The sequence below is a fragment of the Pelecanus crispus genome, chromosome 5, assembly GCF_030463565.1.
Source record: "Pelecanus crispus isolate bPelCri1 chromosome 5, bPelCri1.pri, whole genome shotgun sequence".
Classification (NCBI taxonomy): domain Eukaryota; kingdom Metazoa; phylum Chordata; class Aves; order Pelecaniformes; family Pelecanidae; genus Pelecanus; species Pelecanus crispus.
In genome coordinates this window covers 42,677,107-42,691,696 of record NC_134647.1, presented here as the reverse complement: position 1 = coordinate 42,691,696, position 14,590 = coordinate 42,677,107, and the positions used below count along the sequence as shown (strand labels likewise).

The window sequence follows — 14,590 nt, the reverse complement described above, 5'->3', positions numbered from 1 at the left end:
AAAGAGTGCGGAAAGTTTCTGGTATTTGTCAGTGTGCAGTGGTTATGGTTTATTCAGAAGTAATTCTGAGCAGCCTTCTGAAAATGGCATAGCTATTAAAATATGTACCATAGAACTTCTTCATGTTGTCTGTCATTGTCTCTGCCCAAGGATCCTGTCTGTCCCTCTCAGCATGTGTAGCACAATCCCTAGGTATGGTTTTGAGGGTAGAAGGAGCACAGTGATCTGACTAGTGAACTAGCCCACCCCGTCTGCCCCAGCCATGCTAGCAGGAGGAAAGTTGAGATTTGTCAGAGCTCGTTCCATGCCAGAGCAGTTCAAAAGGCAGAGCCAATGTGGAGACTCCGAATCTTCAAACTCCCAGGGGATTGACAGCTCCTTCACTTGCTCTGCAGTACAGGCAATGGTAAAATACAAAAAACATGGTGTGACCCTCACCAAGATCTTTAGAATCTTATCTGGTCTTATATTTTATCATCATACCACATATGAAAATCGGGGGGTGGCCAGTTGTTTCTGAACCTATTGGTGTCATTTTCAGCTCCTGGGCAATTTTTCATTAAGGAGTGAAAAATCAAGGTTTCGATCAGATGCATTTCTGTAGATATGCTCTGGGACTTATAAACCTGCATGTGGAACTGGCAGGAAACTTCTGCTTTAGATAAGTAATGTCTGAGGAGCATGGCCACACTGATGCTGTGATTGCACCAACTTGCTCTTCCCTGACTGCTAAATATTAGCATTTTCTCTGGCTTGACACAAGATTTCATAGTCTCAGATCCTGCCATAATAATGCTTTGCTGTAGTTTCTGATGTTACATCCATGGCTCTTGAAAATTATTTAATAAGCTAGATGACGACTAGCTTCAAGGCACTGCTGCTTTCTATCAGAAATCTTGTACCTCAGTCCTTGCGTTCTGGAGCAAGGTTTCCACTGTTCCTTTTTGTGCAACTGTACAAGTCTGTCTTCTTTGGCCACTCTGTGCCTTTAAATTTGGGGAATCCTGCCATGAAGTAGTCCCAAAATACCTGAATTGTATATTGGTATTGCTCACAGAAGGGAAGCACGGATACTGCGTGCCTTTGAGGCAGCCCCCATGGAGCTCCCACATGTGTTGGCAAACTCTGGGTCATCATGCAAGGAGGCAGCAAGCTGCCATTGTCTGCACCCAAGTCCCTTCCTCACTTTGTAGAAGTGCTCTATTGTTCCTGGCGGTTGCTGTGCACGTGTTAGTTTTTCATTGCCTCTTGCAGACAATAGAGTACTACTTCTCTGTGGGCTTCCCTGGAGCTGCTTAGTCTCCCCCAGAGTGAGAATCCTTTGAGATTAGAGGTAATTACTTTGAGATTAGAGGTAAATCCATTGGAGATTAGGGAGAATCCATTTAAAGAAAAAGTAATTACTAGCCTGTAATTGTTTCCCTCTATCCCCACTATGCCCCCCCACCAGCCCAAGAAGAAGGTACACAGCTCAGTATTTCCATTTGCTCAGACCTCCTTGCATAGATCAGAGAGGTTTGTAACGTACTACTTTTCCCTTGGGTGTATGTGGGTAGGTAGTCGTGAGGGACCATGCTCAGTTCCTAGCTGACAAGAAGCTACTAGAGAAAATGTCATGTTCATTCAGAGGCTTCTTGAGACGCCTTTACTGAATCCACTCTCTAAGAGTATCTAGGGTTCTGCTCGTTCATGTTAAAAAGCTTTATATGACATGATTTGTATTATAAATGATGCTGGTTTAATGCCTTATTTCTGTTGTCTTTAGCTTTCAAAGAGTCACTGCACTATTTCTGCAGTGTGTTTCCATACTGTTAATGGACTATTTGTTGTCAATTAACTATTGTTAATATACCCTGCAGAGTATTTGTCATCCATCAGGCAGTAGTATGTGAGCAGCATCATCTCTGTCCTGTGCAAACCACAGTAGGAGGAAGAGGCAGGACCAGATACTTGAAGTCAATTGCACTCCCAGTACAGTTTATGTAAAACTTTGTAAGCAGAAAAGTCAAAATTTCTTCATGAGTGTTGCCAAGTGAATGAGTTTTCCCCCAGACAGGATTCTGATCATGTGTTGCCGGTTTGGTTTTGCTAGTTTTTGTTTATCTGTAACTGCTTATTGCTGTTTGGGATAATTTCTTACATTGTTTTGAAAAATAAAGACCTTATTCCTACCAACCTTCCCATTAAATAGCAGAAGCAGAAGAAGAGAACTTTTGTTAACTGTCTAAAGTTGGTTTCCTAAACTCGTAAAAAGCCTGGATCTAATCTGACCTGTTAGTTTGATTTGGGTTATCTCAAGTATGCAGGTCATTTTGGTTATACAAAATTTTGCAGTTGTAATTCTGTGAAGCAAAAGGTGGGCTGGCCTCTAGTGGTGGCAGAAGTAGTAAATTTGGAAGATAACTTGGTCTTTCCAGACTGTGGTTTGAGTCAGAACATAACACCTGCATTGGAAGAACCTATTATAATATTTAATGGCTGATAGTGAGCACTGTATTAAATATTGCTTGAGATTTGGCTAGAAGTGGATCAGTTGTCTGTGTCAGATGCGTTCAGTGGCGGCTTAGGCAGGAAGGCAGTGTTTTTAATATAGAGAATATGTCCGTATTGCAGAAATCAGTACTGTCATCCTCCTTGAAAGGATTGGCTACAAAATGAAAGGTTTTGGGGTGGGGAGTGAAAAATCAAATTAGTACCTTTCCAACAGAGGAGATGTCCCTGGAAGGGTCAGGCCTGTTTGGCAGTGCAGTATGTTGAAATGATTGCTGTATTGTGCCAGCTAAATGAGTAAGTAATGCCACCAGGTTGATGTTTGACACAATAGCAAAATTCGTATTCTTTCTTTTCAAGAAAGTGGGGGGAGAGAAAAATGGGGAAAGAAAAATATATGTACATAAGCACCCTACTGTTTTCTGACTTGGTCATGTCAGTTTTTTTCAAGATCCTTAAACCTTCCTGTCCCTTGGGATGCTGAGGAGCTATGCTGATAGAAAATGGTGGGGATAATGAGAGAGAACTTTGACCTGCAGGCTTCAAAGTTCACCATAGCTACCTATTCATCTTACACTTCTGGAGTATAGCCATTGAGTGGATGACTAAAAATCTGGCTGACAAATTCGGTGTCAGCCTCTCCAAAGGGACCCGAGGGACTTTGTCTAGGCATCTCTTGGCTTTTAATGGCAGAATGCCATGTGCAAGGTCTCCCGAAATATATTCACCAGGATACCTGCTGGGCAGTGTTACATGACGCTTCTTTATCTAAGCCTTATCCCAATGAATAGCTGATCATGTTTCCCACTGTCTGTCTTCTAGAGGGTTGCCATCATGCCACAGGTCAGTAGGTGACAAAGCTTTAGCTGTGGATGTCCATTTTCTATTCTTGTATCCCCATCATCATCACTGCCCCTCATTTATGAAAAGAAAAAAAAAAAAACCCTCTGAAAACAGCTTTTTTAGGGAAGGGCTTTTTTTCCCCTTTTATATTTAATCTGTTCTAGATTTGCTTCCAAATAAAAGCACAGCACTGGGAGAAGAATAGCTTCTTAAATAAAAGAGAAAGAAGGTCCAATGCCCATCACATAAAAGCCCATCTAGAACACATGTGGTATGTAAATCCCATGTACCTCCACAGCAAGGTTGATTTTTGCTTGCTGAGGGTCTGTATTGCAGTATATGTTGCCCTTTAACCTTGCTCTGATCCTCACTGACCGAGTTTGATAACCTGCACTGAGGTGTGTAGTGACTGGGGGGGGGAAACTACCCTTTATCTCTTTGGATTCACCTGGTCTGCTTAATTCATCTGATAGTAGCCACAATTTCAAAACTCTTCCTTAAAAATGGTGTTGACTGGGTGAGCAGCCTACATGAGCTGGCTCAAAGGGAGCATTAGCAATGTTGCTATCTTCAAATAAACTGAATGTATTCTTTTAAAAAAGACAAAATTCCAGCCTGGTAAGGAGTCGTATCCAACACTAGGCTAAACTTTGCTCAGAAGCTTCAACAATATATTATACGGACACATCTTCTCAGAAGAGGATACAAAACGGACCCAATTCATGGGCCTGTAAAATTCTTTTGAGACTTGGGGCAGGGGACTGGGCTTTCAGTTGAGCTTTCTTTGCTTGGCCATTTCCTCCAGGAAAAGCAGACTTGGTGAGAAATAGGAGACTATTGAAAATGTCCTCTGTGTTGGTATCTGGAAGTGTTGCAGATCCATGCACTTCTCTCAGGCTCCATAATATGCAGTGTTTTTCTTCGAGCTGCAGTTGAAATTTTTGACCATTATCAGTTCTTATGATTTTCCTGAATAATTTGAAAATGGAAAGCATGCTTGCAAATAAAGTATTCCGTTTCTCCCTATTTTTAAGAGAACACCATGCTAGCTGGGGGCATGGTGTCTTTGAGCGTGGCCTGTTGGTGGCAGGGTTGTCTGGTGGCGGAGCTGGGTGTTGCTTTAGCCAAGGGAGTAGCACTCGCCTTCATGGTTATGAATAACCGCCTACAGACATCGTTTCGGTTCAGCCTTATTTTCAGGGTTGCATTACCTCAGGCTGTTTAATAGCTCCGAAGTGTGTTGTTTGTGTTGCTTTAATAGAAATATTCATGCTCTTATGTATTTCTAAAATACCATCGTGTGTGCCCTTTTTTTTTTTCCCTGTTTTTGCTTCAAAGGAACGTAAAGCTGGATATTGGCTGGCTCCGAGAGCCCTTCTAGCTGGCCTTTCCTGTGAACAACTAATGCTCAAATCGGGCTTTGGTAAATACATATTTGAACTGACAAAGCATATGGTTATGTTGCTTTTCACGTAAAATGTAGCTCTACCTCCTGAAAGAGCAGTGATCAAAGCAAATCCTGCAAAGCAAAAACGAGGATATAGTTTGACTGGTGATGAAGATAAATCTGTCTGAAGCACGTGTAAGTTTTTATTATAGTTAGTGCATCCATAAATATGCGTAAAACATTGGTTAAGATAGAAAAAATGAATGATAGGAACAGTTGCAAGATATGTGTATAGTAATTGCTTATTACAGTTGATGAGTTGATGCCGTATTTTTTCTGCTCACCACAACTGGCACTCTCTGGAAGCCTTTTCATCAAAGTCATGTTCAGAGCAGCATTCTCCTTTCTAACATTATTGACTTAAATTTCCCAGAGCTTTCCTTTCTTAATTCTAGCATGTCTCACTGTGAATTTACATTGCCTCTAGTGATAGCTATAAGATAACTGACCTTTATGGAAAAAATGAGTGTTAATCATACTGCTGTAACTTTTTTTGGTAAAGATACCAAACATAAAACACATAACATATGGTGTTTTAAAAGCAAAAGAGGCTCTTATAAAGTGGTATTGCTGTGGAGATCACTCGTTTGCTTTGTAGCTTCCTGGAAAACTTCTTTATTATCTTAAAGATGTAATGGAGTGAAGATCAGTTTGGGAGAAAAACTTAAAAATGGATAGGGAAAATAAAAGCTGAAATGTGTTTGCAGTCCTTAAGCGAGACCTATCATTTGGGTTAGCCATTTGTGGCTTTTCAAACTAGAAATGATCTTGTCTGAAAGTGCCATTGAACCTGCTCTGCTCAGTGAAAAATCAGACTGTAGTTACTGATGATCAGCAAGCCACCCTGTGAAATGCTCCTTAAATATGTAATCCCAGTCAATGGGGAAGGAGAAGGAGACTGATTATTCACAGTAACTTCTTATAATCACTTCCATGACTTGTTACAGATACTCACAGGTCACCAAATGCACAAACAAGGCAAATGTGAAGCATTTTTAGTTTCAAGTCCATTCATTTCAGAGGGCATGACAAGATTTATCACGTCATTAGCGTACAATATTGTAGCAAACACAATACTGCTGTTGCAGAGCTGTGCAAATTTGCAGTATGTAGTAAGCAGCAGCAAACATACATTTTGGTGTTGTGTCTACTCTCTCTTGAAAAAGGCAGGGAAAATTTTTGGTTTTGGAATGAGTTGCAATTTAAATGGCAAAAGCCAAGCTATTAATTAGTCATGGGGTTTTATAAAATTCAAGCTTCCTGTCCAGCAGAGCTAACTGCTGTGGATATAAATGCTTCATAAATTACTTGGGATGGTAAAACTCTGATTTGTCTTTTACAGCAGTTCTTGTTGCAAAGTCTGAATGAGAAGTGAAGTGCAGACAGGAGAATTTTCTTAAAATTTTATGAAAATGTGTGATCCATTTTAAAAAAACCCAACATTTTGTGAAACTGCTTTTGTGTTGCCCTAACTTCCTCTACTGACCCTGCAACACTGATGAAACTGATTAACACCATAGTATAGATATAGTCAATGCTTTTTATTACTGAAATTTTAATGTTCTTGATTCCCAATGTGAATAAAACAGATACGAGATGACCTTCTTTTTGTCAGGACAGAGCGCTTTAGGGTGATCAGTGTTTTCCAGAATGCATTTTCATTCCTATGTTCTCCTCGGAAAATAACATTTCATTGCTTTTCTTAATATTAACTATATATTATGAAGCCAAATGATACTATGCCCATATTTATATGCGAGAGGGGAGGATGGCTAATTTAACAGGAACATTTGATGAATATATTCCACTGTGGCTCATAACCTGATGGTAGGTTTGTTGCTGAGGTCCTTCCCGGGAAGCGGGGGGAGAGAGGAGTTGAAGACTTTTGTTTCTTCTTAGGTGTGCCTGTGGCCCCAAATGGAAACCAATCAAGGAGCGATTTATGTTCATTAAGTGCTTGTCAAAACTGAAAAATTTTCTAATCAACAGCAATCTAGCTGAGGCCCCTCAATGGCTGGGAGTGTCGCCTCCGCAGTATCGGCTATTTGCCTGTTACAACTCTAGGCTAGAAATCCGCTGATGATTACATTAGGCTAAGCTGCGAAGTAAATGAACCATGTCTTATTTAGGTGCAACTAGCTTCAGTGTAGTCCTGCCCCGCAGGGCACTTTATAGCGTTTTATGGCTTTAAAATTAGTGTAGCTTCCCATTTGCTGCAGGGTGCTGCATGTTATGCCTTTGAACTCAATAAGCAAAGGGAAGGGGGCCTTTTGTTTTTTTTCTCCCCCCCCGCCCTTTTCTTCTTTTTGCAGTTTAGCAATTTTGTTTTGCATCTTTTCCAGACGACGTTTTGCAATAAAAATGTCTGACTGCCATGTACAGGCACAAAAGTCAAGGCTTCATCCATTTACCAGCCTGCCAGAGGTTTGGGGGTTTTGGTCTGGTTTGTGGGGAAGGGGATTGGGTTTTATTTTTCAGAAGTAGTTGTTGCTGAGGGTGAACAATAGGTTTTGTGGGTCCAATAGGTCAGCTCACGAAATTGGAACTGTGTTTCAAAAAATATGCCACCCGCAGTCTTTAAAATGTCATCCAGAGGTGCAACCATAAACTTTCTTTTCCATAATTATTTTTATTTCACCTCAGATCAGAAAACGCTGTCTCAACCTCAGTAAGCTAAGCCTTAGGATTGTTTTGTCCAATTGAACAGTGGGGAAAAACTAGCACAAAATGAAGGTGTTTTGGTAGGAAGCTCAGAGTAAACCAGGGACAGATCTGGGAAGGATCCTGGGCCTGGAACAGTTCCTAGCATTGGAAAGGCAGGCTGCTTCTGAGAGATTTTAATGGCTCAAAATGAGAAAAAGTGTGACATTTTGTATTTGTGTACCATTAAAGGCATGGAAACGGATTGTTCTCTGAGAGTCTGTTTGGTATGTTGTGCATTGGAAAATGGTGGCAGTGGGACAGGTATGTGGTGGAAGAAACACGTGGGGACGTTCTCTAGGAGAGAGATTTTTTTTTTTTCTTTAATATATGTTAATGTTATGACACATGGCAATCCTGAGATGAGGGATTTTGATGTGAGCTTTGAGTCCCATTGACTGAGTACCATGATGTAAAAAATGTAACTTCAATGAAGGGGATTTCTGTGCAAGGTAGGTCTATCCACAGTCCAACTGTGCCCCACCACAGGAGACCCTAATTGTTGTCTTCTACAGCTTGATCATTCTTCTTGGCGAGGTTTCTTGGCCAAGAAGACTAGGTTGCAGCAGCATTAGCCTTTTCACTGTAATCCCAGGACACAAGTACAATCCAAAGCAGTTCAATCAGAAAAAGTCTGACTGTGTCTTTGGTTGCTGCCAGAGCAGAACTGAACTTGCCTGCATAGGCAGGCTGCCAGAACCTGCCCACTCAGGTGCTTCAGTGCAGCAGAAACCTGGCTGAGTAAAATGGTTCAGCTCTTGGGTGTGTTTTCCGTTACCTTGGAAAATACCTTGCAGTTGTGCAAATCAAGAGGAAAATACCTACCTTAAGGGCAGAAGTGTATGGGGAATTTAGCTCTCGCAGTACTGACTGGTAAATATTACATTCAGTAACTCAGCATTCATCCACATTTTCTTGCTTAGTACACTGATAATGGAATACTGTGTTTCTGAAATACAACCTAGGTATTAGAAAGGCATTTCGTGTGTGTGTGACAAAGGTGACAGTCTCTTGTATTAGAGACATTTGAAAATCCTCAAACTCCGTAATGTTTTTGATATCCACAATGTTACATACCTAAACTAACACGAGCCACAGCTTTAACTTAAGGATTGTTCTAGGGAGGAACCATACTGCCTCATTCTCTGTGGTCCTTCAGTGAGGTATTTGAGATATTGTTTGTAGACTTGGATGGTGTGAGTTTGAGTCACAGCTTCACAGAAGCAGCAACCAGCACTTTCTTCTGCCTTTCCCTCAATCTCATCTGTATGTACTTCCTTCCCTGAAAAAGGGGCCAAACAGGCAGCAGCAGCACTAAGTGTGGCTGTGGAAGAAGGGGTGTTTGCCTGTTGTCTTCAGTCTTCTCAGCTGGGAGAAAGTCGGCAGCTAGCTGGAAGCATCACATAATTCTGGGTTCAGCTTGTGGCCTTTGGTGGACTGCCTTCTCTAGCTTTGAGGGCAATCAGAAACCATTGTGATGTATAGCAGCAAGTTGAACGACTGGCATTTGAAAACAAAAGGGTCCCCCCAAAATAGCAGTCTTTCTTTTTGGTAGGTCTGTTTAGAAAACAACATCTTACCTGTTTGCTCAATTTGCATGTCTGAAAGGCTTCTGTTCAGTTAATTGGTTAAATTAATTTCTGCTGTTGTAAATGGAGAGCTGTATTAAGAGCAGAACTAAAGTAATTTTACTTCACGTTATTCTGTGTCATGGCGTATCATGGTGTATCGTTTCTTTCTTACTCAAGGCAATTCATTTTGTGGTGCTGTCAGATAATATTTTGTGTCATCTTCAGTCAATGTAGCTTTTACGATTTTTGCTGATATTTTAACAGTTTATTTAGTCCTCTAGATAATGGTCAATGGCCTTGAGTAGTCAAATTAACACCTCAGCAGCACTATATTTGAGCAAACCGCTAACGGTAACCTCAGGATGAAAAGCAATGAGAATCAATATAGCGAGCGTATTTTTAGGGATTATTGATTGATTGATGCATTCTGGCCTTAACTTGAAGAGGCAGCATTGCCCCACAGCTGACTAAGATTAAGTTGCCAGTTACTGATAACTGCAGGCCATTACCTGCGTAGTATTTCACAAGCTTGGAGATTAGATGGAGACCTTTTATAGTCCTTAGCTGAAGAAACAGTGGCGTTCGCAGGGTCTGTAATGCCTACCTGTCTGCAGGAAAATGCTAAGCTCTTCTCTGGCTCATACCAGCCATTGCCATGAGAATTGGAGATGATGTTGATTGGATTCAGCGCTGCCCATTATTCCTGTAGGGATCTATTTGGGACAACTGAGGCACTAATGGCTTGTCTCTCCCCCTCCCCGCCCCGCCGCCTCCAAAGGCAGCTTCGCAGAAGGTGGGAGCCATGGTAAGCTGTGCTGCTGTCAGCAAGCTGAGAGCTGTGGGTCTCCCCGCCACAACTCTCAATTGCTAGCAGGTTTCTCTCATTGCACCTCATTTGCATCTGGGACATCAATTAGCATGTTTGTTGAGGCTAATTGAATGAAACTCAATCATAGCTCTTAATTGCTTGACTATGTGAAAAGAAATCACATTAATGCAGCTAATTAAGTGTATGGCAATAGATGCAACATAATTAGGAGCGAAATGTAAAAAACAAGCGATGGCAAAGGTGCAAGCACAGGGGTGCGGGGGACTGGGGCGCTGGCTTCTCCTGTTATCCACACGTTTGGGGAGAGTTCCCTTTCCTTTGCCGCTTGCTTCCCCCCTGTCCCCCCCCCCCGTGTTGCTGAATGATGAACATGGACAAGTTGAGAAGAAAAATGCAAATGGATTTGCAATTACTACTTTTTCAAGCTGTTGAGGGGCAGAAGATGGCACTTCTGGGGTGGCCCGCTGTTGAGTGGGCTCTAGGGACTTGTTAAGTGCTGTTTAAAAGTACTTGGCTTTGAATTACCCTCATGCCTTGTTAAAGGGTTTTTTCCCCTTTTTTCTCGGATCAGCATTTTCTACAACTAACATCTAGGGGAGTTATATCTGTAACATTTGCATATCAAAATCAGGCTTGCTGTCTTCTCTTTAACACAGCATATTCCAGATGACAGCAAGACCCTCATCTGTTCTAATCCGATCAAACCCTCCATTGCGCTTCTGAAGCTGCGACATTAGTTTGTAGTTTTAACTTTTATTCCCCAAGTGCAGATCTGAAGGAGTGTGCGTGGGGGTGGATGCTCTGCTGACTGGAAACTTGGTGCTTGCCTCTCCTCCTCAGGGAAATGCAGAGATTATCGCTATGCATCGTGCACACAATGAAAGAGTCTTTATTATTTACATTTGATATATCCCTATAAATATTTAAGCTGACATTAATACCTATGTGGCATCTGTTGTGTTTGGACACTTTCATATAATAACGGTATGGCTACAGCGCATTTATTTCCTCTTTGCCACCATTCACTTACTCTCTCGAATGGTTTATAGCTCACCTAAGCCTGGTTTACTCTCAATTAAAAGGGCTTTAATAATGCCCTGTCACATCTCTCAAGTTGGCAAGGTAGCAGGGAAATAGTACATGCTATTCATTTGAAGAATTTGGAATAAACATTTCCTTCTCAAATTTAAATGGCATACACTGGTTGTTGTACATTAAATAAAACGTGTCTATTAAAAAGAGTACATGCTGAGGTTTAGTCACTATCTGATTAAGCCTCATTTTAGAGCCCATAAGCAATAAATGCTCAATTATGTTCTGCTTATTGTATTTTAATTTGTGAAGAACTGACACTGAACAAGAAAGTTACGCCGACTTGATAATATATGGATGAAACCATTTTGTTAGTTTCTAACACCTAGTGAATGAATTTTTATTAATGGATTGCCTTTGTTTCTTTTGTCAGCAGAGCTCTGTGTCCTCTCGCCGTGAATTGTTCAGACCCCCCCCTTTTTACTGTTAATAATTCTCAAACAGCTGAGGGAAGAAAAAAGCTGATGTGATGGCTTAGTTTCGGGTTTTTATCACAGATTAATGTTAGCTGTGAAGAAATGAATGCTGGTCCAGTAGTAGATTTTTGATGTGTTTTGAGCGGAATATATAATTTGTATTGTAAAAACTGTCAAAGGCAGAAGGATTTTTATGAGGGAGCTGATTGCTCCCTGTATTGTGGCAGCAGTGATGTAGACCTTGGGTATGCTTTTAGTCCATTTGCGTATTTACTTGTAAAATTGATGCTCTGGTGGTGTACTGCAGGTTTGGAACTGACCTAATTAATATTGGCAGTCTTTCAAAAAACACCTTGTAATGTGGCTAAATCTTGTCCTGGCCACTTGGATGACTGGGAGTTATGTCTTTGCTGGCAAGTCTTTGCTCGTGCAGACGCCCACAGCATCACCCAGGCCTCTGTAAGATGATCAAGTTCTGTCTGAAAAGGAATTAGATTTTTTTGCCCCCACTGCTCCGCATAGAAGATTGCTCAAGAATACCTTTGCCTTGGTTTCCAGCTTAACTCAAAAGCTTAAGCCCAGGTCTTTTCCCAATCTTCAGTTCAAATTACTGTTTTCCTCTTGGGGTACATATACCCAGATGTATTTTTGTGCAATACTCATACCCTTTTTCACCCTTGATTTAGCTGTGCTGTGTGAACCTGTCTTGCATGACTTCTCATAAGATACAGTCTCTTTGTTTCTTTTAATGTCCTTGCAGTTTTTCCAGGTTCAGTTATTTTTTCTGGGATGCAAGTAACCACAATCATGTCTACCAGGAGATGAAAACTTTGGTGTCTTGTGTACTGGCTTTAACATTAATCATCTCTACTGGAAATACCTCTTCTGATGTATCCCAGGATTGCAGCCTCAGTGGCTGTCTCACCTTAATGAATTGTCATTTGCCCTCTGATAAAGACACCTATGTCCATTTGCTTTTCTGTTTTCATCTGAAGCAGCCCATGGATAATTTAGGGAATGCCTTTGAAGCTGGAAAGCAGTATCTCAAGAGCCTGTTTTTCCATAAGCTTTTTACTGTTTGAAGAACTTTCTCATGGACTTCTTGGGAAGCGGTGGCTTGGCTCCAGTTAGTTGACGGCTGTCTTTCCATAGCTGACTGGGTTCGCTTATTGCCTCTTTGTGGGCTTTCCAAAAAAGAATTAGGAAAAGTCTTTTCCACTTCTGACTTCCGGATTTTAGTGTGTTTAATCTAATCAGATGCAATTTGCATAATTTTTTCTCCTCTATGATTTTTTTTTTTTTTAAAATGTGTGTGGAGGAAGGATCGTATTCTAAGGAAACGATGTTGTAATTGCAGAAACCTTACCAGTTAGTGAGTTCCCTTTCGTAACTTTTGTGCTTGCCAACCGATTTTGGCTAAGTTTGAGGGAGGAGGAGATGCACAAAACGTTGGCAGAGAGGAGGCACAAGTAAGTGTGCTCATGAGGAACAGTCAGCCTTCTCCTCTTTGGGACCTGCTAGCTGGTGAATTCCTACATGTGGCTCAGAATCAGCCACGTTGTGAGTTGAGGATGTATTAGAAAGCTCGGGACTTTGGGGAGTCTTTGTAGTGAGAAGTATGGAAGGGATCATCAAGAAAATGGAAGGAAGGGGAAAACCATATGGTGGGTGCTGGCGGATGATGTAGGACAAGAGTCTTATGAAACCAGATTTCATTAGATCTATTGCTTACAGAACTGACTGTTTGATACTGGGTTTTGGATTTTTTTTCCTCTTTACCAGGACTATATGCAGAACGTTCACGGGAAAGAAATCGACTTGCTGAGAACCACTGTGAAAGTCCCCGGGAAGAGGCCACCCCGAGCTACATCAGCTTGTGCACCCATTTCCAGTCCCAAAACAAATGGCCTCTCCAAGGACATGAGCAGTTTACACATCTCGCCGAATTCAGGTAAGAAAATTCCATGCTAGGCAAAAAAAGGGAAGGACTGCATTTCCAAGTGCCTGTAGGCAATTGTTATGTACTACTGGGGTGGGGATGATATCTAGTAATAATCTACAAATCCAAATAACCACTGATGCATAACTTTTTAAGCCCTGACTGCTGATCTGTCCTCCATGACAGATTCTAAGTTTCTGAATAACCTTCAACACCTATCTTTTTATACTTGTTACCTTATACTTGCCAAAACGCTGTGTAATTTCACAGAAATTAACATTTGTGAAGAATTGATGCTGCCTTATGACTGATCTGTTGGGTCTAATACTTTGGAAAACCAGGAGATTTTTGAAAAGGCTTTTTGCGGCTTCCTGGTGGGATCCACAGCACTTCTTTCCACCTTTAGAAGGATGCATAATTTTGGACTTTCCAACAGCAGGATTCTTCCTGTAGAAAGCTATTTTAGTTCGTTTATGGAAGTAGTTTATAGCTCCTTGTAAGCTCTAAACAAAGAAGTTTATTGTGCGCTATTGTACTTGTCCATACAGCTAAGTGGATTTAAAAAATTGCATTAAGGAAAAACATTTAAGACAATTTATCTTGTAAAATGCATAGCTTATACGAAACTCATAATGGCATAGTGTTGGTATGGAAGTTTTGTCAGCATGTTTGGGATGACATCCATAAAGTGCCGAGTGCCTTTTGCATTTATGATTAACGTAGACACCTCCAGCATGTGCTGATGAAACCATCCAAATGTACTTTTGTCCCTGTGTAATACACACTACACGGGTAGGGTGAGAACCGCAGGAAGGAACTTGGTCACTCTGCTACTCAGGTGTCTTCTCTGGGATAGGAATAGTTATCTTGTGCTTCAAGTCAAGATGCAATTCCCTGTGTTTTTGCAATGCACATTCTTCTACGTTAGGGGAAGAGGGAGAAGGATTTTCCTTCCAACTACTCAACAGCTGCTTGTTGAGATGAATGTTTAAAAAAGGAAAAGGAAAAAAAAAAGCCTTGTGAGTTTGCAGTGGTGTCACTGAGCAGACATCCCTGGAGATCTTGTGTGGCATGTTATATTAGTTTGGCTGGGGACTTGAAATGTCCGAAGCCATGATTTCCTCAGACTCTTTTCCAAGTTGTAACCTACCCCCCGAGAGGCACAGAGCTGGCATTGTCACTGGAAGAGTTCATAGCAGGAAATTATTCATGGTTGGTTTGTTTTTTCCATTTTGCTATTTAATTTAGATGGGGGGGGGGGGG

At 41.3% G+C, this 14,590-nt stretch overlaps 1 protein-coding gene across 3 annotated transcripts in view; it reads left to right on the top strand.

The window, feature by feature from the left end:
* The window catches only part of AGAP1 (ArfGAP with GTPase domain, ankyrin repeat and PH domain 1), a 402,330-nt gene that overhangs the window by 254,362 nt on the left and 133,378 nt on the right, over window positions 1-14,590 (top strand). For all 3 annotated transcript variants that reach the window (XM_075710335.1, XM_075710334.1, XM_075710333.1), the window contains exon 11: window positions 13,171-13,339. In XM_075710335.1, coding sequence (XP_075566450.1) covers window positions 13,171-13,339 — 169 coding nt within the window. The remainder of the gene's footprint in view (window positions 1-13,170; window positions 13,340-14,590) is intronic.